Source organism: Ambystoma mexicanum, chromosome 10 (assembly GCF_040938575.1).
Source record: "Ambystoma mexicanum isolate Mex_15411 chromosome 10, UKY_AmexF1_1, whole genome shotgun sequence".
NCBI lineage: Eukaryota > Metazoa > Chordata > Amphibia > Caudata > Ambystomatidae > Ambystoma > Ambystoma mexicanum.
In genome coordinates this window covers 530,165,893-530,192,731 of record NC_090932.1, presented here as the reverse complement: position 1 = coordinate 530,192,731, position 26,839 = coordinate 530,165,893, and the positions used below count along the sequence as shown (strand labels likewise).

The window sequence follows — 26,839 nt, the reverse complement described above, 5'->3', positions numbered from 1 at the left end:
GTGTTTTCTTCTGGTGGTATGGCGCTTCAGGCGGCCAACTTCATTTGTGCCTTGTCTCGTTTCACACACACTCTGTGGGACTGTGTTGCGTTAGCAGCTGAACATATTCCCGAATGGGACGAACGGGATGGTTTTCTTGCTATGGTCCAGGATGGTAAGGATGCCATGTGTGAGTCCGTTCAGTCGGGTTTGGACATGGCTGAATGCGTCAGCAGGTCCATGGCGGCAAGCACCGTGATACGCAGGTTTGTGTGGTTGCGGAAGTCGGGGTTTGCTCCTGATGTGCAGTCCCGGCTCCTCAACATGCCCTTTGACGGTGAATACCTTTTTGGCAGCAAGGCTGGCGAGAGCCTTGAGAGGTTGCAGACCTCCAAAGCTGCAGCGAAGTCGTTGGGCGCTGCAGTTCGCCAACCTCCGCCTTTTCGTCCTAGGGGACAGCAATGGAGGGGTGGTTCCTTTCGCTATTACTCGTCCTTCAGTAAAGCGAGAGGAGCTGGCAGTCAAAGAGGCCAGCGCAGGGGTACCGGAGGTGGACGACAGAGTACGTGTGGTGCCAAGGCCGCTCGGGCAGTTGCCTCTTTGCCCTCAGGTAACGCCACAGCTGCTACCTCTCAGTCATGAGGCCATGTCCCATGGTTTGCCGGTTGGGGTAGGCTGGCGCAGCATCTTGTAGAGTAGCGTGCCATTACTTCAGATGTGTGGGTTCTGGAGATCATAACCCACAGCTACTGTCTTCCCTTTCAGCAGAGGCCTCCCGACAATCCACCGGGGAACCTCTCTTTGCAGAGTCCGGATCCGCTCCTTGCGCAGGAAATTCAAGCCATGCCGGAGAAAGGCGCCATAGAACTGGTGCCTGTAGCGGGGAGGAACAAGGGATGGTATTCCCCTTATTTTTTGATTTCGAAGAAAGACGGGGCATTGAGACCAATCATGGACTTGCACGGTTTGAACAAACTCCTCAGGAAGGACAAGTTCAAGATGGTTACTCTCTCTCAAGTCCTCCAGGCCCTTCAGTTTCAGGACTGGTTGGTGTCTCTCGACCTCAAGGATGCTTACTTTCATGTGCCGATCCATCCCAAGCACAAGAAGTACCTGAGGTTCGCGGTTGGCGACTCGCACTTTCAGTTTCGGGTCCTGCCGTTCGGATTGACCTCCGCCCTGAGGGTTTTCACCAAGCTAATGGTGGTGGGGGCAGCGCATCTCAGGCAAGCGGGGATTCACGTCTACCCCTACCTGGACGATTGGTTGATCAGGGGGAGCTCTCCCGAGCAAGTCCTGGATCATCTGTCCGTCACCTGCCACTCCCTTCACAGGCTGGGCTTCTCCCTCAATTTAAAGAAGTCCCATTTGACGCCAACACAGCGGCTCCAGTACATAGGAGCAGTGCTCGACACTTCCCTGGGGCAGTGTTTTCCTCCCCAGGTGAGGGCTCTTCACATTCAGCAGATGGTGCACAAGTTTCAGCATGCCCAGACGCTCCCAGCGTTCGAGTTCTTGAGGTTGCTCGGCCTCATGGCATCCTGCATTCTTCTGGTGCCAGAGGCTCGCCTGCGGATGAGATCTTTGCAGTGGGCACTCAAGATGCAATGGTCGCAGTCCTCCGGCAGGATGTCGGACCCGGTTCAGGTGCCGCCCTCGGTCGCCCGGGACCTTCTGTGGTGGGCTGTCGAAGGCAACTTGATGAAGGGGGCTCCATTTTGGCTTCCCTGGCCGGAGGTGATGATCGTGACGGATGCATCCCTCACGGGATGGGGAGCTCATGCCAACGAGCTGACAGTCAGCGGTCGTTGGTCTCGTCGGAGTCCAGACTCCATATCAATCTGTTGGAGCTGAGGGCCGTCAGGCTAGCCCTGAAGGCTTTTCTGCCGACTGTGCGAGGAAAGAATGTCCTGATCCTGACGGACAACACAGTGGCCATGCACTACCTCTACAAAAGGGGGGGCAGGGTCACTTCCTCTGTGCAGGGAGGCGATGCAGCTCGAGTTCTGGGCCATCCAGCAGGAAGTTTCGATCTCAGCAGTTCATCTGGCCGGAGACGAAAACGTGATGGCGGACGCTCTGAGCAGGCAGAGCGCGACCTCTCACGAGTGGGAGTTGGCTCAGGAGATTCTCCTGGAGATCTTCGCCCTTTGGGGGACCCCTCAAGTGGATCTCTTTGCATCCAGTGTTAACCGGAAGTGCGAGAGGTTCTGCTCGCGGGAATTTCCTCCAAAAGGAGCCTTAGGAGACGCGTTCGTGGTGGAGTGGTCATTCCCGCTGCTGTACACGTTTCCTCCAGTCCCCATCATCCCGCAAGTGCTGCGGAGGTTATGGAAGTTCGGTTCCCGGATTATCCTCATTGCTCCGGCGTGGGCTCGGAGGACGTGGTACCCGGACCTTCTCGACTTATCGAGGCCCTCCACGTCGTCTTCCCTACCGAGACGATCTGCTCTCACGGGAGGGGGGTCAGGTTCTCCATCCAGAGGTCAGATCCCTCAACCTTCACGCTTGGCTTCTGAAAGGTTGCGGTATAAGGATTGGGACCTTCCTGAAGACGTGATGGAGGTGTTGCTCTCGGCCCGACGGCCAGCAACAAAGTCTCTGTACCGTTGCCATTGGTGTAAGTTCTGCGACTGGTGCAGAGTTCAGAATGTGGATCCTTTTGCATGTGACATCCCCATGGTTCTGTCCTTTTTACTTTCTTTGGCCCACAGGGGCTTGCAAGTGTGTACCTTTAAAGGTTACCTGGCGGCGCTGTCCATCTTTAAGCGCTCGTCTGAAGAGTGTTCCTACTTTAAAATCCCTTTAATTTCACAGTTTCTGAAAGGGCTCACTAATGTGTTCCCTCCGTCACCTTTCCTGGTGCCCGGTTGGGATTTAAACCTTGTTCTTAAGTTTCTTATGGGTGCCCCGTTTGAGCCTTTGCATTCTTGCCCTTTGAGGCTGTTAACTCTGAAAACTGTTTTTTTAGTAGCGGTTACTTCCGCTCGCAGAGTGAGTGAGTTACAGGCACTTTCAGTTAAGCCACCCTTCACTGTATTTCACAAGGACAGGGTTGTCCTTCGAGTTCGTCCTTCTTTTCTTCCGAAGGTGGTTTCGGAATTTCATTTGGCCCAGAAGGTTGTTCTTCCGGCATTCTATCCTCCTCCGCATCTTGGTAAGGAAGAGGAGAGGCTCCATAGGCTTGATCCTAGGAGAGCGTTAAGCTTTTATGTTTCACGCATGTCCCCGGTCCGAGTGGACGATCAACTCTATTGGTTACGCTGTAAAACGTTTGGGACAGGCTGTGAAGAAACAGACTTTGTCTCGCTGGATTATTTTTGCCATCTTAGAGTGTTAACGCTTGGCGGGTAAGGACCCGCCGGCTGACTTGCGGGCCCATTCTACCAGGGGTAGGGCTGCAGGGGGGTGTTCCTATTCGCAACATCTGTGATAAAGCCACCTGGGCTTCTGTACACACATTTGTACGTCACTATTCCCTCGATTCCATCCGAGGACAGGATCTGGCCTTTGGCAAGGCGGTCCTTTGCTCTATTTGATTGGCAATTCTAAATTTTGATTCTAAATTCTTTCCCTCCTCCTTGCTCTGGTACTGCTTTGGGAGTCTGTCATAGATATGGAATACGTTGGAGGACCCAATCCCCTCGAAGAACAAGTTACTTTCTCACCTGGTAACGTTCTTTCGATGGGATGGTCCGACGACGTATTCCATATCGCTCCCTCCCTGCCTTCCCTGCTGCAGAATTTCTTTTGCGATTGCAGCTTATGTTCCGCAAGGCTTTGTGTCTGACTGGCAGTTGACTAATGTCACACGTTCTGGGGGAAAAAACTACAACTGAGGCTAAGGGCGTCGTGCGTCCTACTTACCACATCGGATGACGTCGGACGCCGGAGGAGGTCCTCGACGACGGCGCATCGACGCAGGACGCAAACGCCGAAAAAAGTTTCCGAAGAAGCACAGCTGTGGTGATTACCTGTCATAGATATGGAATACGTCGTCGGACCATCCCATCGAAAGAACGTTACCAGGTAAGAAAGTAACTTGTTCTTCTCCACCGCCCTGTCCCAACTATCCACTACTCCCTTTGTGATAGCACTTAAGTATATTGGGATGGTCTCAGTCTATGTGGGAGCCATAGCACTTCCCCCAAATGGTGCCGAACTACTGCTCAATGCTTAAGATAGTCCTCCGAAAACCATTCCCTGATTACTCTTAGTTGAGCTGCTTCGTGATAGCGGCGAAAGTCAGGGAAGGCCAGGCCCCCTCTACCCCTAGACGCCGTAAGCAGTCGCCTGGACAAGCGCAGCCTCTTACCCTCCCAGACAAAGTCCTTGACCGCTCGATCCAGTCTCTTAAAAAAACTTTCCGGGACCGGCGGGGGTATAGCCTGAAAGAGATATAGAACCCGGGGGAGAACCACCATTTTGAGGACAGCCCCTATTCCCAACCAGGATATTCTTAGAGCACCCCATTTCCTTAAATCATTTTTGATTGCTAATAGTATGGGTTCATAATTAGCCCCGTACCAGCCCGCCAGCGAGGTTGTGATCCTGACTCCCAGGTAACGTAGCCCAGACCGGCTCCATTTGAACGGGGAGATTGCCCTCGTTTCTCTCGCCCCCTGCTCCCCTAGGGACAGATTCATTAACTCAGACTTCTGGAAGTTGACCCGTAAACCTGAGATCTCCCCAAATTTAGTTAACAGTTCTATGCTTGCCACGATGGACTCCCTTGGGTTCGTTAACGTGAGTAACATGTCATCGGCAAAGGCTGCTACTCTATGCTGCTTCCCCCCCCCCCCCCCAAATGGTATGCCCTGAATATCTTCCGCCTCTCGTATGGCCAGGAGAAGTGGCTCCAAATATATTGCATGAAGCAGTGGGGAGAGGGGGCACCCCTGCTTCGTCCCCCGCTCCAGTCTGAATGGCCGAGACATTTCCCTGTTCACTAAAATCCGCAACGTGGGATTTTTATAATTCGCAGTGACCATTTTTATAAACCCCGTCCCCAAGCCCATTCTGTCATCACCTGGAATAAGAACGACCACTCCACCCAATTGAATGCCTTTTCAGCGTCAAGCACCAAGAGGATCGCCGGAGTGGTCGTTTTACGGGATTTCTCCACCAAATGAGCCACCCTCCTAATATTATCGGCGGTTTGCCTTCCCAGCACGAAGCCTGCCTGATCTTGGTGGATCAAAAATGATAGGTGCTTTTCCAGGCGCTTTGCCAAAATGTTGGTAAAAAATGTTGCCTCCGTGTTTATAAGAAGAATAGGACGGTTGGAAGTACATTCCTCCGGGTCCTTGCCCATTTTATGGATAAGAGTAATTTTGGCCTCCTCCATCGAAGGGGTAATTCCACCCCCAGCGCCGAATGTGTTAAATAGTTGAGTTAAGGGCGGTACAAAAAGATGAGCGAACATTTTTTAGAAGGAGGCCGGATAACCATCTGGTCCAGGTGCTTTGTTGCCGGGGAGTGACACTATGGTGGCCCTGACCTCATCCTCCGTGGTAGGTCGGTCCAGATCTTTGCTGTCCTCTTTTGATGGTCGCGGAAGAGGTAAATTCTCCAAGAACTCTTGCTGCAGATGCGGGCACTGTGAGGAGTACAGCGCTCCGTAAAATTCAACTAGTCTCCCCTTTATCTCTTCGGCCCTGGTAAGTCTCTTACCCCCCTCGTCCTTGATAGCCGTTATTACCTTCTGCTCCCTTTGTCCCCTCAGGAGGCGAGCTAGGAGTGAGTCAGCCTTATTGGCCATTGCGTAGAATTTTTGCCTTACCCTAAGCATAGCCTCTTCCGCTTTTTTGGTCCTTAAGATCCCCAACTGGCCCTCCGCCAACCTATACTCCCTATGTGCCTTCCTTGTAGGGGTCTCCTGTACCCGCGCCCTGGCAATCTCAACCTCCTTTTCCAGCTGAGTTTCTAAACCTCTCAATAGCCTATTTCTCTCCGCCTTCATAGCGATAAGTTCCCCCCCTCAAGGTCGCCTTGAAGGCGCCCCACCTTGTGCTCTGACTAGTGTCTGAGCTATTATTCCTCTCGAAGAAGTCCTGGATCTTGCTTCCAATTTCCTCTCGTATCACTTGGTCCCTCAGGAGTTTCCCCGGGAATTTCCAGCTCCACACCCCCGGCCTTCAACTTCCAAGCCGAATTTCCATTTGTACTACCTTGTGGTCAGCTATCACCAGAGGGCCCACCTCAACGGCCTCCACTTCCCCCATCAGACTGGCCGAAACCCAAATGTAATCAATTCGGGACTGGGTTCTGTGGACATCAGAAAGAAAGTTGAACCCCTCCTCATCTCCCCGTATATTGCGCCGCCACACATCTCGTAGCCCTGCTTCCTCCCATCTAGCCCTCAACTGGGGACAAGCCACCACACCGGCCCCTGCCCTCTCATGCCAGGACCGGTCCCCCTTCTTATCCCAAGCGAGATTGAAATCTCCCATCAATATCACTCGCCCCCTCGCAAAGTTCTCTATAGTACCCAAGATTTCATGCAGGAACTGATCTTGGCCCACATTAGGGCCGTACACCGATGCAATAGTATAGCACAAACCCATTATCTCGCCCCTCACCATAATGTATCTCCCATTACTATCCCTAAGAATATCTTGGGGTCTAAAATTAACCCTCCTCAGGAAGGCAAGGGCAACCCCCCCTTTCTTCGTAGGGCCCAATGCAAACAATATCTGTGAAAAGCCCTTCAGGCGCAGACGACCCTGGTCCTGCTTTAGTAGATGAGTCTCTTGTAATGCCAGCACATCCGGCTCATGGGACTTAGTGAATTGTTCTAACTTAGTGCATTTGAGGGGGAAGTTTAGCCCCCTCACATTGTGTTAGCCACCTGAAAGCTGCGTTACGGCACAAAGCGCCCTCCCCAGCCGACACTTCACCCGTACCCCGGGTTTGCCCTCACCCCGCCCCCCCTTCCCTTCCTGAGGCAGGCCCAGACATCCTCCCCCTCCTTCTGCCCCTCTCATCTTCGACCTCTCAACTTCGGAAATCCATCCTACTCCATTGACAACTATGACTTCCCCCATTCGCCCTCCCTTTCCCCACCCTGATTCCCCAAATTAGGGTGAGGTTGTCCCCTCCCTGCAACCCCCTTGCTCATCTCCCCCTCCCTCTCGACACTTCTGCCCTTGCTCGTTCCAGGATGTTTTCACCTCCGTGCCTTCAGGCCCCCGTGTGAAGCCCTTGTTCCCACCACCCCCAACACAAGGCCTTCAAGCAAAAGTCTATGCCCCCGGTCTAGCCAGTGTCGCTGCCTCCATTGCTCTCTTTGACTCCGCCAGAGTCCTGCGTCCCCTGCAGCGCTGCCCTCCTCCTTCCTCGGGGCCCCTCCCCCACAGTTGACCATTCCCATGGTCTGCCCCTCTCCCTCTGTTTGTTTTCCCCGGACCGAGTGGGTTCCCCCCTGTTCCCCCCCCCCCCGTGCCCCCTTCCCGTTTTCCATGTCTAGCCGGATTATACCTGCTGCCTCTTGCAGGGTGGTGGCATGCCTCTGGCTCCCCTCCCACTCAAACACCAACCCGAAAGGGAAAGACCACTTGTACTTTATCCCCCTCCGAACCATTTCCCTCAGCACCGGACCCATTTGCCTCCTCTTCAACAGCGTGCTAGCGGCCAAGTCCTGAAACAAACATTTCTTGACCTTTATAAAGCACCGGTTCTCTCTGCCTCGCCGCTCTCAGCACTGCCTCCTTTTGGCTATACCGGACAAAAGCCGCCAACACATCCCGCGGCCTGGTGTTTGATCCACCAGGGCTACGGCCCACTCTATGAACCCTGTCTAGTTCAATCGTCGTTGGAGATTCCTCCCCCAGGAGCCCCGCGAAGATCCCCTGGATCTCTCCCTTCAGTTGTTGGTCGGTGATGGCCTGCGGCAGTGATTTGATCCTAATGTTGACCCTTCGGGATCTGTTCTCCAAATCTTCTATCGTTACCTCCAAGTTCCTTGTTGCAATGTCCAACCTATCTATGGCCTCGCTGTTCACCGTCGTATCCTTTTCGCACTCTTGGAGGCCCCTTTCCAATAGGTCTGTCCTCTCCCCCAACTGGGCCGTTTCCTGTCGCAATTCCCCCAGGGCCGTGTTTAAATAGCTCATCAGTTGAGGAGTCCCTTAGCTTCTGTATTTCTCCTCTGAGGTCTTGCCTCGTCATTTGCGTCGACGTCTCTGGTCCTTCCTGAACCCATGCCTTCCCAGGAAGCACATCCCCTTCTTCGCTCTGCTCTCTGCTCTCCATTGCTGGCCAGAGTGAAGTCAGGGTTCCCTTGGGTTCTCTCACAGGAGGAGAGGCTTTCTGTGCTTTTCCCTTGGGCCTGGAAGGCATCTATGGTAGGTCGCCCTGGCAGCCCAGCGACGTTGCACACCGGTGATCAGGCTCTTCGATGTCTTCTTTATTACTCAAGGGGGATCCTTCCTCCGTCCACCATCAAGGGAACCAAGGTGGACCAACCCCGCGTCAGCCCCGCTAGCCCGGGGTCCTCTCTGCCCCTACAACGTTGTGTGCTATGCTGTCACCCCTCCCCTCGTTTGGGGGGGGGGCTCACAGTCTGCCAAAACCTAAGCCAATCCAGCTGTGTGGGGGTCTTCTGCCCAGCGAGGACTTTTCTCTTATCACTGCTTCTTCCTTCACCTCGAAGGCGGCTGGAGCCCACTCCCTGCCAGTCGCCCCTCTGAGCCACTCCCACATCCCACACTACTCCCCCGTACAGGTTCAGTCCACTCGATGGGTGCACTCAGTCCTCCTCCCACACCTACTTTCCCGGTGCTCCTTCGCCTCCGACCCGAGGCAGGCCTGATGCCGGTAAGGGGGCCCAAAGCCGCCAACAGTCCGTTCTGCTGTCACCTTGTCCCCGCCAGGGGTTCAGTCTGCTGGTGAGCCTTCTCCACCCCTCCTCTGGGGCCCACCTGCTGCCCGCCCCCCACTACAGCTCTGGGTGGGTACTAGCTGCTGCTTGTGAAAGTTTCTCCAGGGGGAAGGCACCAGCCGTCCCCACGTCTGCCGCTGCTGCCACTTAAATGGGAGCCTCTCAGGGGGCGGGACTCTCCACTCCTCTTGTCCGACCACCTTTAAAAAACCTGGTGACCTCTAATGGCCGGTGGGCCTCCACTGCCTCTGGGGTCCTTGCTTGGATAGGGTCTCCCCCGGCTCTGCTGATCTCTCACAGATCCCTCCCAAGCTGTGGGGGCAGGGATGGCCCGCCACTCCCTTCGCGGGGCTCCGATGCGGGACTAGGGGGCCGAAACCCCCCTCGCGGGCCAGCCCACGGACCCGTCCCGTCTTCCAGGGGGGGGGGGGGGGGACCCGCCTCTCCCAACTGCGTCTTCCAGTTGGCACTCCACTGTGTCCCCGGCGGCGCTGCAGCTCCTCGCTTGCTTCCTGCAGGACGGAGCAGGCGGCAGTGATCACCCGCACCGCCCCTCGAAACAGCTCCCGTATAGAACCCGGACCCTCCTCTCGGGTCCACGCACGGGCCGCACCGGCAGACGGCGCCTGTAGCTACTTGAGGGGGGAGGGGGAGAGCCCACACCTCGAGCCGCGTCTCTTCGTCCACACACCTGAACGACTCCGGGGCTGCACCACTGCAATCCTGGTGCCCTCAGACCTCCCGAAGTTGATGCTTGGCTGGGGGGGTGGGGGTGGTACCGCCCAAACCTGGCCTCGGGTACCGGAGCTGCCGTCGGCACGTCTACACAGTGCCGGCGGCCATCTTGGAATCCAGAAGTAGGATTTTGACACAGGACAGTGTAGTTTAGGTTTTCGGGTGGACATCGGACAGCCCCTTTAGTTAAACCCTTCTTGGAGATTGGGATAGATCTTTTTATTTTAATACAAAAAGTCATTGCCATCCACCATGACACCTTCTTGTCCGTCTCCTCCTTCTGCACCCTTACACTCCTTTTGTAGGGTTTGGCTGACTTTGTGGCAACCTTCTATGGCGGTCATCAGTGTGCTCTGTTTTGCAGTGATGCCATTTATGATGTAGTTAGTGATGTCACAGTTCTCATGGGCTGTGCAACTTTGGGCAAGTAAAGTTTTTTGTTTGTGCGAGAGAGATAGAGGCGGAGAGAGACACTGGGTCAGGGTCATGACACTGTTAAAGAGGGTAATGGGAACCCCTCTCAATCTGGAGCAGTACGCCTACCACAGTGCTTGTCAGAAGCCCTTTTGCTCTCCCCCTTCCGTCCCCAGGCGCTGTGAGGTGCTTTGGAGGGCCCCAGTCTCTGTTCCTTCTCACTGATCCTGGTTACAAGTACAATTTCTTATTGACCCATACCTACTGTGCGGAATAATAGCCAATGTCTTTTCTCTTCTAGGACTACCAGATCCAGATTTCCTTGTGCCGGACGAGGGAACATGCAATCCACCATTGATAGCCGACCGAGAACAGCAAGGCAACAGAGTGAAACACTTAGCAGGCTGGCAACTAGGAAGTTCCAAACCATGCAGCTAAGAACTTGAAGATCGAATTTTGTTTATCACAGGCTGGCATTACAGAACTTCAGCTGACCTGCATTTAAGGGGGGCAGGGCTTTAGAGGCATTTTAAAGCCTCAGACCTGTATTACACAACCTCATGGAAAGAAAAAGGTAGTCATTAGCGTGGGGATCTAGGGGCGTGCAAGGACCAATGGGAGGGAGAGGAGGTGGAGGTGTTTTAAGGTGGGATAAGGTAATCCTGGCATTGTGGCGGTTCAGTTGAGTTGGAGGGAGAAGAAGGTGGACAAAGAGACCAGCCGCAGGAAGTTTGGTGCAGCAGAGCATGATGACTTATTGAGAGCATCTGCAATGTTAGATATTGGTTGGTGAGAGAAAGTGGTACTTGGGTGTGCAAGTGTGTGTATGCAAGTAAGTTGAGTGAGACAAAGTAATTGTGTAGGGTTGTGAGTGAGGCTGATTGAGAAGGTGAATGAGTGTGAAAGGAGGGTGACTGGAAGGAGGGGTGTAGTGTGGAGTATAGTGGGAGGCGGGAGTAGTGGAGGGGGAAAGTAGGAGTAGTAGTATGGATTGAAGGAGAGTAGCAGTTGATGGAAGACCATCAGAGGGCGAATAAGAGTGGGAGAAAGAGAAGAGGGATGGTAGGAGAAAGGCAAATGTAGTAGAGAACATTGGGAAAAGGAGTAAAAGAGCATGCAGCGTAAAGACAAAGTGAGACTTGGGATATATATACCCCTTTCTTTATGGGACAAATTCTGGCTCCCATTGCTGGCACCTGTTGCCTCTCCATTCCAATATGGCTGCCACATATTCCATGTCCCACATGCACCTTTTCAGTTCCACTGACGGAGCAAAAGGACTACATTCTCCAGTTGATATTGTGCTCTGGTCCTTCTTTCCTTTACGTGACCAAGCGCTCAGTTGAGCGTGAAATACGTTGTTTGCAGGCCGTGCCCACGGGCGTCCTGCCTCTGTTGTTGCTGCTGCTACTCCGGCCGTGTTATTTTTGTAAAACCAATACATTTATTAACTTTCCCTCTTTTTTTGTGAGCTGCTTTCTTTTTTTCAATTGTGGTTTCGCTATTTGGTCCGCGGAGAGTGCGGTCCCCCCACTCCTCTTTTTCTTGTTGATATATTTCTTTTTTTTTTGGAGACTTGGCTGATATTGAATGGCACCACGCTCTTGATCTTTTTGTCTTGTGGGACTCCAGGTTAAAATCCCCCTAGAAATTCACGGAGCAAGAGAGATAATGGGATTGCTAAGGCCCTCACTATTAGCCAGTTTAACGTGTTTTACTGAATGTTTCTTTTTTTCTTCTTCTCCTTCACATCCGTTAAACATTGTTAAACCAGACTTCCTGATCATTTGCTCTCCAAGGGCAGTTCTCACCTTATGCTCCCATCTGCATCAATCCCTTCCTGCTAACTACCATTTCTGGGTATTTTTCCTAGAACCATCAGAGACATGAAAAACTATCTCTGCAACACCAACATCAATGCCATCACCCAAGCCTTGATAACCCACACGCTGGACTTCTGTAGCAGTCTTAAAAGTGACATCTCCTCGCTTCTATCCAAAAAGCATGTTTTTTCAATGCAGGCCATAGACATTACATCCCTACATTCCTTCAATGGCCAAACTGATTCCCCATTAAATAGATGCATATTTGAAGTCCTCCAAAAACCCGATTTTATATGTGGAATAGGACTATCATCCCTAACTAATCTTATTGCCCTTCACATTCTTTGAAGACCCCTCTGCTCTCCCTACGTTAACTGACACAAACCCCAGCTTTAAAGTCCTCTTCCATGGGATGTAATGATCTGCCATACAAGTAGCATTACTTAGGAAATCTCGCAATTATTCAGACACTCCATACCACCATCAATTAAAGAAACTGAATGCCTGCCTTTTCCCTGAAACCATCCCTTAACCAACTTTCCATGCAAGGTTATTTTGCAAGGTACCGTGTGAATTATTGTGATATGTTTGCACATTACAAATGTTCAAAATAAATTAATACTATTGGAGTATTAAGCTTCTAACGGATGCTTAGTTCCGTTTTATGTGCCCTCTACTGTGTGCTTGTGTTATCTGGCTGTTGTAGCTTTAATCTTCTTTCTATTTGCCATAATTTTAAACCTTGTTACAGCAATTGAATTCGGTTATGGGATACATGTACATTGAATTATGAGACTGAGATGTAGTGCACGATAACGCCCGATTTAAATATCTGTAAGAAATCAATTAACCTTATTTTGAAATGGCTTCTTTTAAATTAAAATAAATACAGAAGGGGTCAACAGCAGGCCGATTTAATGCATTACCAGAGCTCATCACCCCTAGACAGGAAAGCATTAGTAGGACCAGGGAAGTAAAATATAACCACCTTGGTCAACCTTTACATTATTTTACCCGATCGTATACAAAGTACACCAATCATACATTTGATATGATCAGATATGATAAGTCATTTATAACGTGCCAGTACACAACTGTTTATAGGCGTGACATTTGCAGTGTAAATTTTGTTTTAAAATCATCAATTTTATTAAGCTATGTAAGGGAGGTAAGGTATCACAAGTACGACACTGACACAAGAGGTAAATGTTTCAAAACTTTTATTAAAGTCATTGGGTTTGGAAAAACTCCTACTTTGCCCTGTAACTAGGATGGGAGTAGTCTCTACCATCAAATAATAAAGTAAATTTAGTCCTAGTCGGTCTGTCAAATCAAAATGGCCTATATTAATAAAATAAAAATAAATGCCTGCCCTATCTCTTATACAAAAGGCGTGTAAACGGGAATGTGTATTCAAAGGAAAGTCAATGTTATGACATAAAGGATTAAGATGAATGAGTCGGCTCTCCTCCCTACATTGGACAGCACAGAGTAAGGCGGCCCCTTTAGACAGGGTGACGCACTCTGGCTCAGGTTATCAAAAAAAGGCAGTTCAAAACAACGTGGGTCGAGGCCTGCTTGGCCTTGCATGTTAAAGTCACTTAAATTCACCAAAATGTTATTTCGCAGTTCAACATAATTCACCTAGGTCTCCCTCTGTCAGACTCGGACCTCTCAAGGCATCAGTAGTTAACATAAGTCTCCCTCAGTCGGGGCCGTCCCTCTCAGGGCATCAATAGTTCACATAGGTCTCCCTAAATCGGGCTCGGACCTCGCAATCGCAGCACTTGCAGTGGTCCCCTTCCCCAAGCTTTATTGACATTCGTTAGGGGGTTGCCTTCCCCCAACTTATTTCATGTTCCAGGTCTCCCTTAGTCGGGCTTGGACCCTTCACTGATGTCAAACTTGAATGTGCAAGGCTTTTCCACAAACTTCTGCAGGACCACTTCGACTTTCACTTCAGTTTTCCCTTGTGGTATTTACTCCAGTGCCTCTTGGTCTGGGTAGTTCCACAACACAAACAGAAAAGTTCAAAGAAATCTTTCTCTTAAAGCAATCACCTTTTTAACTTATCCTTTCTTCAGGGTTCATCTTGACGTCCCGCCTTTCAGAGTTCATTCACTTTGTCGCTTTATAACAAAACATCCAACATTTCGAGTGGGCTGTTTGCTTTCGCTGAGCCACTCCACTACTCTGTATCACTGCTTTTACAGTCACTGTTAACTTTAAAGTTCACTACAAGTTTGCTTTCTTTCGTGTCTCATCAGCACACGCACAACCTTCAGTTCGGAGATGCACTGTTGCGGCTTCGATATATCCTTGACACAAACTGGCATTTCATGTCTTTCGCTAACTCCCATTTGTGTGCATTGCTTTCTGTTTTTTTCCGCTTTGATTCAGGAGTCCAGGTTAATACCACAGGCTTGGCCTCGCCTCCCCACTCTGCCGTTCCCCCAGGAGGGTCGCTGGCGTCCTTGAAAAACAATGCAGGCTTCTTCTCGTCTGGGCTTTGGCTTTCTCCTCATGTCTTTCACGTTTTCCTGAAGGCAACAACCTCCTGCAGGGATGTTTAGGGTTTCTTTGTTCCTCGATCAGTTGTCCTGCTCCAGTGCGTTCGCCTCCGCTTCAGAAGAACTGCTCCTTTTCGTGTCTCCATGTTCTGCCTTTTATCCGTGTCAGGGATCTAATGGGCATCAGATGTGTATGATTAAGGTCAAGTGCCTGACTGTGCCTGACCTTATTAACTGGATATGTCCAATGGGATATGCAAGGGATAGCCTCTTTACTCTGGCCTCTTCTTCCTCGGCCCAGTGTTTGTGTAGAAAGGGGGTGTGGGCTGGAACGTCTGAGAATCCTATAAAATAGGATGGGGGTATGGGCACAGGAAAGGGGGGATACCACGGCTCACCATCGGCTGTTTCATCCCCACTCCCTGAAGATCCCTCACCCAGGTAATCCTTCCGCAATGGTCGACCCCCAGGGTCTGGACCCAAAGGCGATCACCAATCCTTGGCCACCTGAGAGCGAAAGAGATCCCTGGGGACTAGCAAGTGAGACACCCTTTGTTGTCTCACAGCTACTATTCAGGTTAACTGTTTACCATTAACATTGACCCTTTTGCTGTATCGACTCTCCTGTATTGTTCCTGCTGGTTCCATTATTGTAGGCTCAAATCTACTGTATAAAAATTTATGTTTTAGCCTTCAGCAATTGATGCTACAGCTGTAGCTTTAGAATTTACATTTGAATTGTTTAATGGTGTCCCTGAAGATGAATTGGGTCACATAAGCTTCCAGGCATGTGATAAATCATGCACATGTCACAGTTGTCAGTTTGTTATTAAATAGATATGCATGCACAAAACAGTGCAACCATGCTAGCAGGTCTAATGTTAAACATTTATCTGTTGCTCCTACCATAGACTGAGTGTGATCCCGCATGCAGCTCATTCTATAAACAGAGAGTTATCTTTGATCTTATGGCCTGGCTTCTTAGATGAGTGTTACTCCAGAATAGAAGATGTAGTGTAGGGGGAGCAGTGTAGTGAAGGGCTTTGCATTTAATTTTTTTATTTATTGATAGTTTTGCCAAAGTGCTTTACAAACCCAGTTGAAGAGCTGTACAAAAACTAGTCATGATGGCAGTATAACAAATTGACAAAAGGTGATCGTATGCTGGTATGATGTACATTTGAACTCTTTGAATATTTGCCCGACAGGTGGATGCAGTCACAAGCAGTGGAGAGGAGATTCCTGTCTCACTGTGGGTGAGGAAGATGAGAAGCGAGGCAGATACTGACTTTGTGTTGGTTCTTTTAGAAGCTGTGGAGGGATTGACAGCTCTGGTCCGCTTTACAAGTGATGTGAGTACCAACACTTTCTTGTACTATTGTTAATTTGTTTTTGATGTTTGTATGGGGTTGCTATTCGACAGCATTGGATCTTTCATAGTGTCACATGCTTGAATATTCACAGTTGTCAAGCGTGGAATCCACTGAACATCAAAGTTATGATGCACAAAAGACTTAACTTCTAGCCTACTCAACTCCATTTGGCCTTATATTACTTGGACAAGTGAGTGGGAGAGGCTTAGAATTTACATTTGCATTTCGAGGAAACAACCATACCCAAAAACTAAGAAAGCATGCAGGAAGGCAGCGAGGCGAATAAAGAGAGCCTTTACTAAAAATGGCAATTTAACCAGTTGGTTATTAAATAGAGAACAAAGAGATGCATCGGATAAATCAGTGCCTTTAGAATAAAAGAAATAAGGGGTGATGCGTCGGTTTCAATTGAGACATTTCACTTTGATAGCTTGGATGAGTGAGTGAAAGAGATGAAAAATGTGAACTCTAGTGGTGGAAGAGAGAGTGACCGTAGATTCTAACTTAGAGTCTCAGTGGATGGAACATTCCTTACCACCTACTTCATTCACTATTCCTAGTTTGTTCGAAGGTGACAGTGTACCTGTAAATAGAAGCTCTGTTCTACAATTATTTAATCCTTTCCCTGCGCAACAAATTGTCAACAGCAGATTTTAACTATGTTGAACAACTTGAGGGCTATTGTAGACCGGTGACTACAGTCTATTGTTCTGCATCTTAGGTGGTTTCTCTGATCAGAGCCAATGCAACATCATTATTAAAGTGCAGATATGATATTGACCAGCCACCACAGTTAACCGCTAGTCCTAGAATAGAACGAGTGGGGCAAAAAAACAGGTTTGCGGAGAAATGATCCAATCCAACGAGCACATGACAAGCGCAGGCAGACGTCCCACTATTGATGCTGTTAGGAAAACTCACTGGGACTGGCTTACATCATTCCTTCCTGCACCAACATTTAATTCCTGATCCACTTTAGGTAAAGACATGGAACATGAGGGGACATGGTCATTTGTTTCCAGAGAATGGATCAAAATCGTTATTTTGTGGCTCAGACATAGTTCTACTCCAAGAAACCTGGCTCATGAATAGTGTCATTTGATGGCTATACATGTTTTGGTAAACCTGCCAGATGGGTGAAGAGGGTGTCTGTATGGTGTATTATTGATGTTATGTGCAAACTGATATAAAGTGCATATGATTGAGCCTGATAATGAACATCCTAATATATTGACGCTAGAGGTCGAAGTAGACCAGAATGTGCGATGGCTTGGTGGTGAATGTGTCCGACCCACCAGACGGGCTTAGTACTGATGTCTCAAATCTCCATAGCTAAAATGGCGGCAATAGCAAAAAAGTATTATAGATGTGGGGTGCTGATTGGGGGGACTGTAATGCAGGCTGTTGCAATTACACCATCCTTAATAGTGGTGTTATCCCAGTTAAAAATAGGGGTAAAATAAGGCAAAGGTCGGCTAAGACTGCCCGGTCTTGGATGGAATTTTTCTATGACCACGAGTTTGTTTATTAGGTTTATAGAGCGCTTTACAGTATAACAACAAGGTACAGTAGTGAAAGAAGCATTTTTACAGTTATGAGTTAGAGCAATTCAGTGGTACAATCCACAGGGATATACCGCCGGTCACGCATGGAGAAATGGTGAAAAGACCAGTACTATTGAGGATTTTTTTTTTTGGCTGTGAAATTATATGTTCACTGGTTGAAGATGTGAGATTCTGTTTTAACGACTATATTGGCCATGCTATTCTTGCACTCACTATAAAGATAGACAAATTAGTATATTTCGACAAAGTGGGTGAGATGCATATTAATGCAAATTGAAATTGTATTCGCTGGACTGATCGTCGCCTAAGGGATATTAGAAGCTATATGAGCTCTGTGTCGAAAGATTATATGTGGTTGGACTCCCCACATAGAATTATTGAATGATCGCCTCATTTATCTCTCACTTCTAGACGAATGGGGATAGCAGAGCTATGAGAGATAACACCTATATGGTAATCTATTGGCATGCGCAGGCTCTAATTAAGAATGCTACTAGAAATGAATTGAGGATACATTTGGCTAAATCTAAATGCATGTTCTTTGGTAAAGTGTCTAGGGTTAAGCACATTATCAAAACAATCAACGGCACGATTGATAAGGTTCTTAATTATTTTTTGGGCTATGACATTAGTCCCCCAAAAAGGGGACAAGGTTCTCCTGAAGAGGTGTCGCACAAAGGCCACCTCCATTATACTGGCTATTTAAAAAATAATGTATAGTGATGCAGGCTATAGCTTGGTAGGGCTGATATCAATGTATAGACACAAATGAATAGCATAACGTACACCCTGAAAAGCTCATATAAAGACCTCGATAGATGGGCAAATGTGTTGAATGGTGTAATTTTGACAAAGATCTTGGGCCTTACTAATGCTAGGCCGATGCAAGCCTATTCGGCTTGAATTGAGTTTAACATCTATGGCAACAATAATAAAGATTAATAGAGGCAAACTTTTTATCAACATGTGTGCTGAGAATGGCTCACTATTGTCAGACTTAAAGAAATAGTTAACAAACCTTGTATTTATGGTGCTCAATTAAAATCTTTTTGAACAAGTGGCACGGTCACCAGACTGGACGCATTGTGGAGGGAGCATTGCTATCATCGGTTAAAAAAGGTGCAGAAAAGTGGGAGTGGGCCCAATATCATGACTAAGTTGTAATCTTTGAATATATTTAGTAAGACTCATTTCCCATGTAAAAGGCCCAAAAATATATATTTCAATTCCCTGCTCCTCTTTTGAGATGTTTTTTTATGTTGGTAAGGCTCGATACACTTCCTGTTCTAGTGAGAACAGGTTCCTGGAGCGGGGTTACTAAAGCTAATCAGTTTTGTAGAGTGTGGTAATGTTGAGGAAATTGAAACGGTGCAACATCTTTTTACGGAATGCCCTATTTTTAAGAGCAACTACGGAAGGTATTATGGAAAATGTGTTGAGAACTTGGACACTATAATGGAGGATATTTTTGGATTAAATTGTGTATCTGGACGTGGTATGGCGCTTACAAAGTGGTTGAGGCTAAGTTCCGTAGGAACAGGCATCTTCCATAAATGGTTAGGATCCCCTGAGAGTATATGTTGTCGGAAGTTAAAGTGAGAGCAACGTTGGGATTTGAAGGTCAATGATTTTTAGTGTATTATTTGAGTCTCTGATTAACCTGATGTATATCTGATTGGGTTTTAATTTAGGCCTGTGTTGTTTTCTTTTTAAATTATTAACTGTAGGAAATGTAATTTTTTTCTTCTCTGGATTGTTGTGTAGGTACATTTATAATGTGTATTTTTTATGGAGATGTATTGTGTAAAGTACTAGGTAAACTAAAACGCAATAAACAATAAGCATGTACAGATGTGATCCATTTTCAGAATCTTTACTGCATGTCATGTTTACGGGAGTCCTCTGAACTGTCTGCATCGCTGTCCCCAGTAGTGGAGATAATTGATTTGCCAGATTTCTTGCAGGATATTTTCAACATCATGATGTTCATTTTGGAAATGTACTAAACTTTCCATAAAAACTGTATAAAGACAGGGCTTGCAAAATCGACTAGTCCACTCGCATTAGCAAGTAGATTTTATGAAGGGCGAGTACCATTTGCATGGTACTGGACCTTGCTGGCGAGTATGGGGATGTTTGAAACTTTTATTTGACATTTACTGCAAACCAACTTTGTTTGCAGTAGCTGGCGAATAGGTCACTGAGCATGGATGCCTTTTGAGTGGCAGCATTGCACCAAATATGAAGTGTGCTTATGGTTTCATGCTCTGTTTTACAGAAAATACTGGTAAATATTTTGTCACCCGTCACCATGGGGCAAGTGTATTTCTCTTAGGTAGAGTATGTAAACTTAGGAACGTGCCCTGCTGCTCTAGTGGGATTTTTAGAAATGCGCAAGGCCTGAAACAGAACCACATATTGTACGTAACAATACAGATGCCAAAATAAAAACATCTATCAGTCAACATATCATAAAATCCATAATAATCATACAAAAACCACATTTCATAGCATGTGTCTGATGAGCCACTTTATTATATAAAGTGCTGTTTTTAAGTAAGATAGAGTCCATCCAACACGTGAAGAGTCGACCCATAATAGAAAAGTCAGTGCAGGTGGATATTGTACAAAAACTAGTTCACGCAACAAGGAGCGTAACGGAGAACCCCTGGGTCTCTCAGAAGCTGGACAGAAAAATATAAAATAGGCGAGATCCTCATATGCACTATCGCACAAGGGGCAGGACCGGTTGCCAGGCTCTCCAGACCATGCTGCCACCACAGCCCTAATGGAACACAATCGAACCTTGCCCTAGTTAAGATAACTCGCTCCGCCAGTGACTCCGCCCACAATAAGTACCTTTGGATGTTGACAGACATATGATGGTCATTAGCCCTCAGTTATTAAGTTTCAAGAGCTCCAGGCGCTCTCATATGGCCCCAACATGATCATGAAAACGGGTAGTCGGCAATCTTATCCCCCCCCCCCTCGCGATATAACATTAAGAGGTGGATACAAATGCGTAATGTTGAGTTTCATTATTTATTCCTTAATATGGCTCAACCACGGGACCATGCCACCAATGTCTTAGACGATCATGAAGTTAATCTGCTCATGAGTAAGGACTGCTTTTTCATTGGCCCATAACCTGAGCCAGTGGACAACAATGAATTTACAGCACAATTCTAAATGTACCCTGAAATTCTGAGCCTAGGTGGCAGACCCAGGATATTTAAAAAAATAAAAAAAAATGTGTTCTCTACTACTTGGCTAGAATTAACACTAGTATAACCCCACAACTCCACCCCAAATCTAGCTGCTTTGCCATAAAAAACTTAACAGCAGGTCAATTGGTTTGGCTCTAAACATACCCATTGACGGGTGATGCCTCCCAATGCCTGCTTTGAAGCAAGCCGCTTGTTTACTCGCATGAAGATTCAGACCAAAATTGGAGGACAACCTCACCCCCAGGTTGTTGAAATTGTCAACCCTGGGGATTAGAGCACCCCTACAATACACTCCCTTGAATTTCACAGTACGCCTCCCTCTATGGCAGGCCATCACTCCTGCCTTCACAGCATTGACCACCAAGTCCAGGCTCCCCATAAAGCAAGCATAATCCGAGATAAGCCTCTGAAGAGCCATCAGCGTACGTGCCGTTAAAACGATATCATCAGCGTACTCCAAAACCGGCAAATGCCGGCCACCCATCCTGGGAACATCGGGTAAGGAACTCAATAGGCGATCGTACAAATCATTAATATACAAACAGGAAAGCCAGGGGGGGAGGCAGGACACAGCTTTGGCGCACCCCTGAGACCACTTTAAAGGAAGACGTACATCTCCCGCTGGCAACACTCTTGCCACAACCCTGTGTGGACTCATGGAGTCGTGCCAAAAGACTGGCGCACGCTGGCAGGAAATTCGTGGATCTGAGCACAGCGCACAACCTGGATCGGTTGACTTTGTCAAGTCCTACTGCCAAATAAATGGGCTCCTCCCTTATATAGAGAGATTATCATGCAGAGATTGAGAGACTGCTCAGCCGTACCCAGCCCAGACGAAATCCCCATTGTCCACAACCCACTCCTCTATCCTTGCCAGGAGCGCACGGTCAAAGATTTTAAAAAGAATCTAACATTGAAATTGGCCTATATGAGGGAAGGGCCTCCCGTTGACCTTTTTTTGTATATTGAGTGGATAGTCCCACAGGACCATGAAGGGGCAACCACCCCCATTCCCCCCCACAGGTAGCATTGAACCCCTGGGTCAAAACAGGGCCCACAATTCTGGGGCCATAAGGAACAGATCAGCCTGGATATTATCGGGTCCTGGGGCCCGATTGCAATGCTGACAACCAATGGCTTTAGTTATCTCTGCCACTGAGAAAATCCTTATGGCAGTGCCCCCCGTCTACAAATTCCCTATATAGTCCATGGTTGCGGGTTACAATTTACTTCCCCTCCCTGTGCAGTTTATATAGATGAAAAAGTATGCATCTGAGCCAGGTCCAGATACATTGGAGACCGGGGCCTTCTCATTAAATGTGTAAAATGGACCATAATTTGCAATTTCCCAGAGTTTTAAATCATTGTCCTGGGATTCTCTGACCCGTGTGTCCCATGCCTCATCTTCAGTGGACCTTTTTCTCCTGGTCAAATCCTTCTCAAAAAGGGACTTTGCACAAAGTGTTTGGAGGCCTGGGGATGTTTCAATACTAAGAGTAATTGAGACTTGGCTCTAGTACATTCCCGGTCAAACCAACCCGTCCTTGATGCTGCCCTTCTTTTACCTGCTATCCGAGTAAACATCAATGACAGATTACACAGTAATGACCCAAACTCCTTTAAAATAAAATTGTGTTCCCCAGTCCCTGAAAATATCGCCATCAGTTTGTGTGGACTCGATTGGACCGCCTTCCTCAATAGTTCCTCCCTCCTATCATTAGTCTACCTCGCGGTGCGGACAAGGATGCCTGCGGCAAGTAAACCTGCCTTAATGAGGCATCTTTGTGGCCCAGGCCAATATCAAGTCTGATGGGGAAGTGGTCACTGCAGATATTATCTGCCACTTTAAACCCCCTTAATTCTCCCCAGATCCATTTTTAGAATCAATTAACCCCTTAACTGCTGAGGGTTTTCCCTCCCAATGATGAGACGTTTTATGGAGATTTCGGTATGTCGCATTCAATCCCTTGAAATGTTTGTGTTACATGAGCTATCTCAGCCAAATTTGGCCCCTTTTCTTCCCACATGTACGCGGTCCTAACACCACCAAGGAATCCTATTTTGCTGTGGGGGAGGTGAGGTGAGAGAAAATAACAAAAATCAGAGCACATTTTGTGTTTTTTCAGAAAATTACAATAAAATGATGTACAAAGAAGCCTGTGGTTTTTTCCTTGTAAGAGCTAAGAACAAATGATTTGCTGTTCTGAATTCGCCATTTTCCACACTTTCAAGAACAGGTTAAGTAGAAACAAATTATTATTTTTTCATTAAGTTACCATTGGTTTTGTGAGGTAGGCGATTTTTCAATTTATTTTCAATAGTACATGCTTGGACGGAATGAGGAGGGTAGGAAAGCTGAATGGGAAGAGAAAGGCATACATTTCTGTAAAGAAGACACAATTCCAAGTTTAGGAAGGGGTCATTTGCGCAGGTCGGACAACAACAATGTAGGTAAAATCCATAGCTTGGGGAAAAGAATTGGAAAAATGACAGAAAAAATGGTATGTGCGGGACATGTTTGGACCTGTACGATAATGGCTTCTTTGAATATTGAGAAAAGCAATGCACCACTACGTTCTCCCGACTCTTCTAGTTAGGAAATCACACATTTTTCGTAATGTTTCATAAAACAAGCAATACCACAAGCCAAAAAACGAAGCCATGGTACACATGATTTTTATTCTTACGGCCTAAACAGACATACTTGGCATTTGAAAATAAAGAAACCACATGTGATGAGGAATAGCAAGCTTACATGTTTTGAAAGAGCACAGGCAGACCTTTTGAAGGATAGGTGACTTGTGCAGGTTACAAAAGTGTACAGTGCCTAAAGTAGCGACTAAATGTAGGTTACTTTTGGAAAATGAAAGGGTTGTGTAACAAAGTGCAGTAGCAAATGTATGAAAAGGTTATGAAAACCAAGAGAAGAAAGCAAATGTCCTACCTTCCCACAGTGTCTTACAAAAACAGGATCCCACATGTGTGGGAGCACCTACCTGGGTGCAAATTGAAAAGGATAAACCACTGGTACACCACACGCCCTGGGGACGACTGGATTTGGCTTTGTGGACAACCCACAGATTTGGGCCTGGGGTGTTGCAGCCACTAAGGAAAAGAGGGAACCCCATGCCTTTCTGAAAAGACACCCGTGGGAATCCAAAGAGGTCTGACTTTCGCAAATCGTCCCAGAATATATTACCCACAGGGCCCGGCAAAGTCAAAAATGTAGGGGGAAAAACACAATTTTCAGACATCCCTACCCTGAACTCCAGGATGGTCAGGGGTGATGTCCCTGGCCGACTGTCTCCCATGTGGGTTGACCGTCCCTAAGCCCAGCAGCCTTTCCAGGGTGCCCAGGCAGGGTCCCGGTCCTTTCCCAGAGGGAAAAGCTATAACACAGTCCAGTCCGGGCTCCAGGATGGTCAGGGGTGATGTCCCTGGTCTTGGGCAGCTGTCTCCCATGTGGGTCGACCATCCCCAAGCACAGCGGCAGTACCAGGGAGCCCTGGCACGGGCTCCGTCCTTTCCCGGAGGGAAAAGCTGTAACACAGCCCAGCCAGAGCTCCACGATAGTCGGGGGTGATGTCCCTGGCCTTGGGCGGCTGTCTCCCATGTGGGTTGACCGTCCCCAAACTCAGATTGGAGCTCTGGATGCGCTGCATTACAGCTTTTCTCTCCGGGAATGGATAGGGACCTTGCCGGGGCTCCCTGGCCATTACCTCTGCACCACCTGTTCCCGGCCACACCATTGACATTTCAGCCAAAGTCCCAGCAACCACACTAACAATCTGCCCCCCAACTATAATAACAAAAGAACATTTCATACTACTTGCATAAACCAGCAAAATCTTCAGCCTGCCACAACTGTAAACGAGGGGTATCCACGTACTGGACCTGAAGGGCGGTCTAGCACCCACATCTTCTCTTAAGTAAAATAGTTCCACAATAGGATTCAAGTATATTTATTCTTCAAGGATTTGTTAGGGAGCCAAAATTTGGTCAAATGTCATTGCTTTTCTGTCATAAAAGACTGTCCTCTAAGTGAAACACTTTGTAACTTTATTCAGTTTCTATAGAGAGCAGATTTTCTTTAAAAAGCCCACAGTTTCCTGGTTGGTATTGTAGCATTTTTGCCATGCAACCGTGGTGTTTATAAGTGGGTATAGATGGTAGATACTGGACCAGAAAGTCCTTGTGTAAATTTCTTTTTCTATCCTCATGCGTTGTCTCAATTTGATTTATGTCCCTGTGACTTCAAAGCACAGCAGGATTCCTTGATCTGTCCTATTTTTGTATATTTTTATGGAAAGATCAAACTGTAATCTGGCGTTTTTTTTGTATCCAATTGGACTGCACAGATACAGTATAAAGATGAGCAGACCGGTTTCAGTGGTGAGAACCACTTTCATCAGGGCTTTAACAGTTGATAGTAGATGAGACGCTGTTATCGATGTTTTAGTGTTGCAGCTGGATCTAGCTTTTTTATATTCTATGGACCTGCCTGTAGAGGATACAAAGCGGGTAGGGGTGGGAGAGAACATGGAGCAATAATGAGTAAATGTGCTGAAACTCAAAATCAGAGGGTCGAAAAAATTCTTACTTAGCCCTCCGGGTAGGTGGGGTCTTACCCTAGACACTGGTGTCCTCTCGCATCGTGGTGGTCGTAGTGTGGGACTGGATAACTTCAGTCTCACTGCAGGTGCTGATAGTGCTCAGCCACATGTAAAGTAACCTAGATGGAACCCATATATGGTTTTAGGTAATCTGGGTCAACACTTTTATGAAAAGATACAGAACAATTTTCTTAATATTTAAAAACATGTTCACAGGGAACATATATGTACATATATATGTATCACTCCATACATGCATACATATACGTACCAGCCAAATGGTTCAGAACACATGGGTGCTATACCCTATGTGCACACATTCATGGGACGCTCTGGTGTCTACCAGGTTAAAGTGCCTGTTGTGAATTACAAACAGTTGGATAAATGTAAATATAAATATCACACTGCTGAAAACATCTAACCTGTTGTATTTTGGTTTCCTCTTTCATTTTGTCAGGCCGTGCGGAATGCGGGCGTGCCATCGCGATTAGATTTAAATAGCACGGTCGAAAAGAGGAGAAAAGAAAGGAAGAAGTCTAAATAATGCTAACGCACAACATGGGGAGAGGAAGCAAGTGATATGAAGTACTCAAAAGTACGGACTGACTCGTCATTTATGTGACGTTCTGTTCACAAGCATGGGGACACTCACCTAAATGGATTATAGGTACTCCTCCAGGGGTGTCTCGTCCTGTAACACGGCCGTATGGGTTGCGTCCCAATTATAAATTTTGTGTATGATCTGCCAGTGCCAGATTGAGAGCAAAAGGGGAGGGGCGTATTGAGTAAAGCTGCAGAAGGGGTCGCGTGGCACAGTCACGGGGGCGGAGTTGTCGCCAGATTTTAAAAGTTTTATAAAAAAACGGGTGTAGCCCCAACTAGTACAGTAACGTCTGCTTCGTTATCAATAATTCCATAAATCACAGTGTGTAAAAGAGTAGAATATAAGACAGTATTATTCTACATGGTGTCATATGACACACCGTGTCCGTAATGGATCTCGTGCTGCTCTGACAGAGAATGATGGGAAATGTCTTTTTTTAAATGTGTGTGTGCGCAGAGCAATATATCTGTGCAGAATGCATCAGTAAAGTTACAAGTACCGCACAAACCTATTACAAATGTGGTTTATGCGTGTGTATAGCAATGTGTTCGTACAGAGTGCGTCAGACACGTTACACAAGCTGCTACAACTCTTCCAGATATATTCTATCGGGCAGTAGAATACTGGTCGGCAGATATTACTTGTGTGCTAGAACATCAGCACTGTTATGAACAAACATTAACAGATAATGCTCAAGTGGAAAGTAAAGCATACAAAAGGCATCTTCCAAAACTTCATGCATGGCAAGGTGGTAATTAAAGCATACAAAAGGCATCTTTCAAAACTTCAAATACCCAGAAATGGGAGAGGTAAGCAAAGGCGGGGGGAGGGGAAGAGGGGGACACCAGATGGGAGGACAAAGAAGGGGAGGTGAGGGGAGGAGGGAAGGGTGCAGCTGATAGTTGCATTGATATTTTAGTACAGCAAAACGTCTATTTGGTACAGCAAACTTCTCATAGGGTCGCTAGGGTTTGCCAGGACGTCGGTTCATTTAGACCACTGATATCCATTTTCAGTCTGAATATCCATTTTTGTTCTCGCCTGTAAAGTAGATCATGGAGGTTCTCTCCTCTTGTTGGAATGTTGACTTTTTCAATGACGGACCATGTGAAGTC

The 26,839-nt window shown here is 47.4% G+C and overlaps 1 protein-coding gene across 6 annotated transcripts in view; it reads left to right on the top strand.

Annotated features, from left to right (window-relative positions):
* The window catches only part of PASK (PAS domain containing serine/threonine kinase), a 2,072,978-nt gene that overhangs the window by 582,045 nt on the left and 1,464,094 nt on the right, over positions 1-26,839 (top strand). For all 6 annotated transcript variants that reach the window (XM_069618098.1, XM_069618099.1, XM_069618096.1 and 3 more), the window contains one exon: positions 15,551-15,694. In XM_069618098.1, coding sequence (XP_069474199.1) covers positions 15,551-15,694 — 144 coding nt within the window. The remainder of the gene's footprint in view (positions 1-15,550; positions 15,695-26,839) is intronic.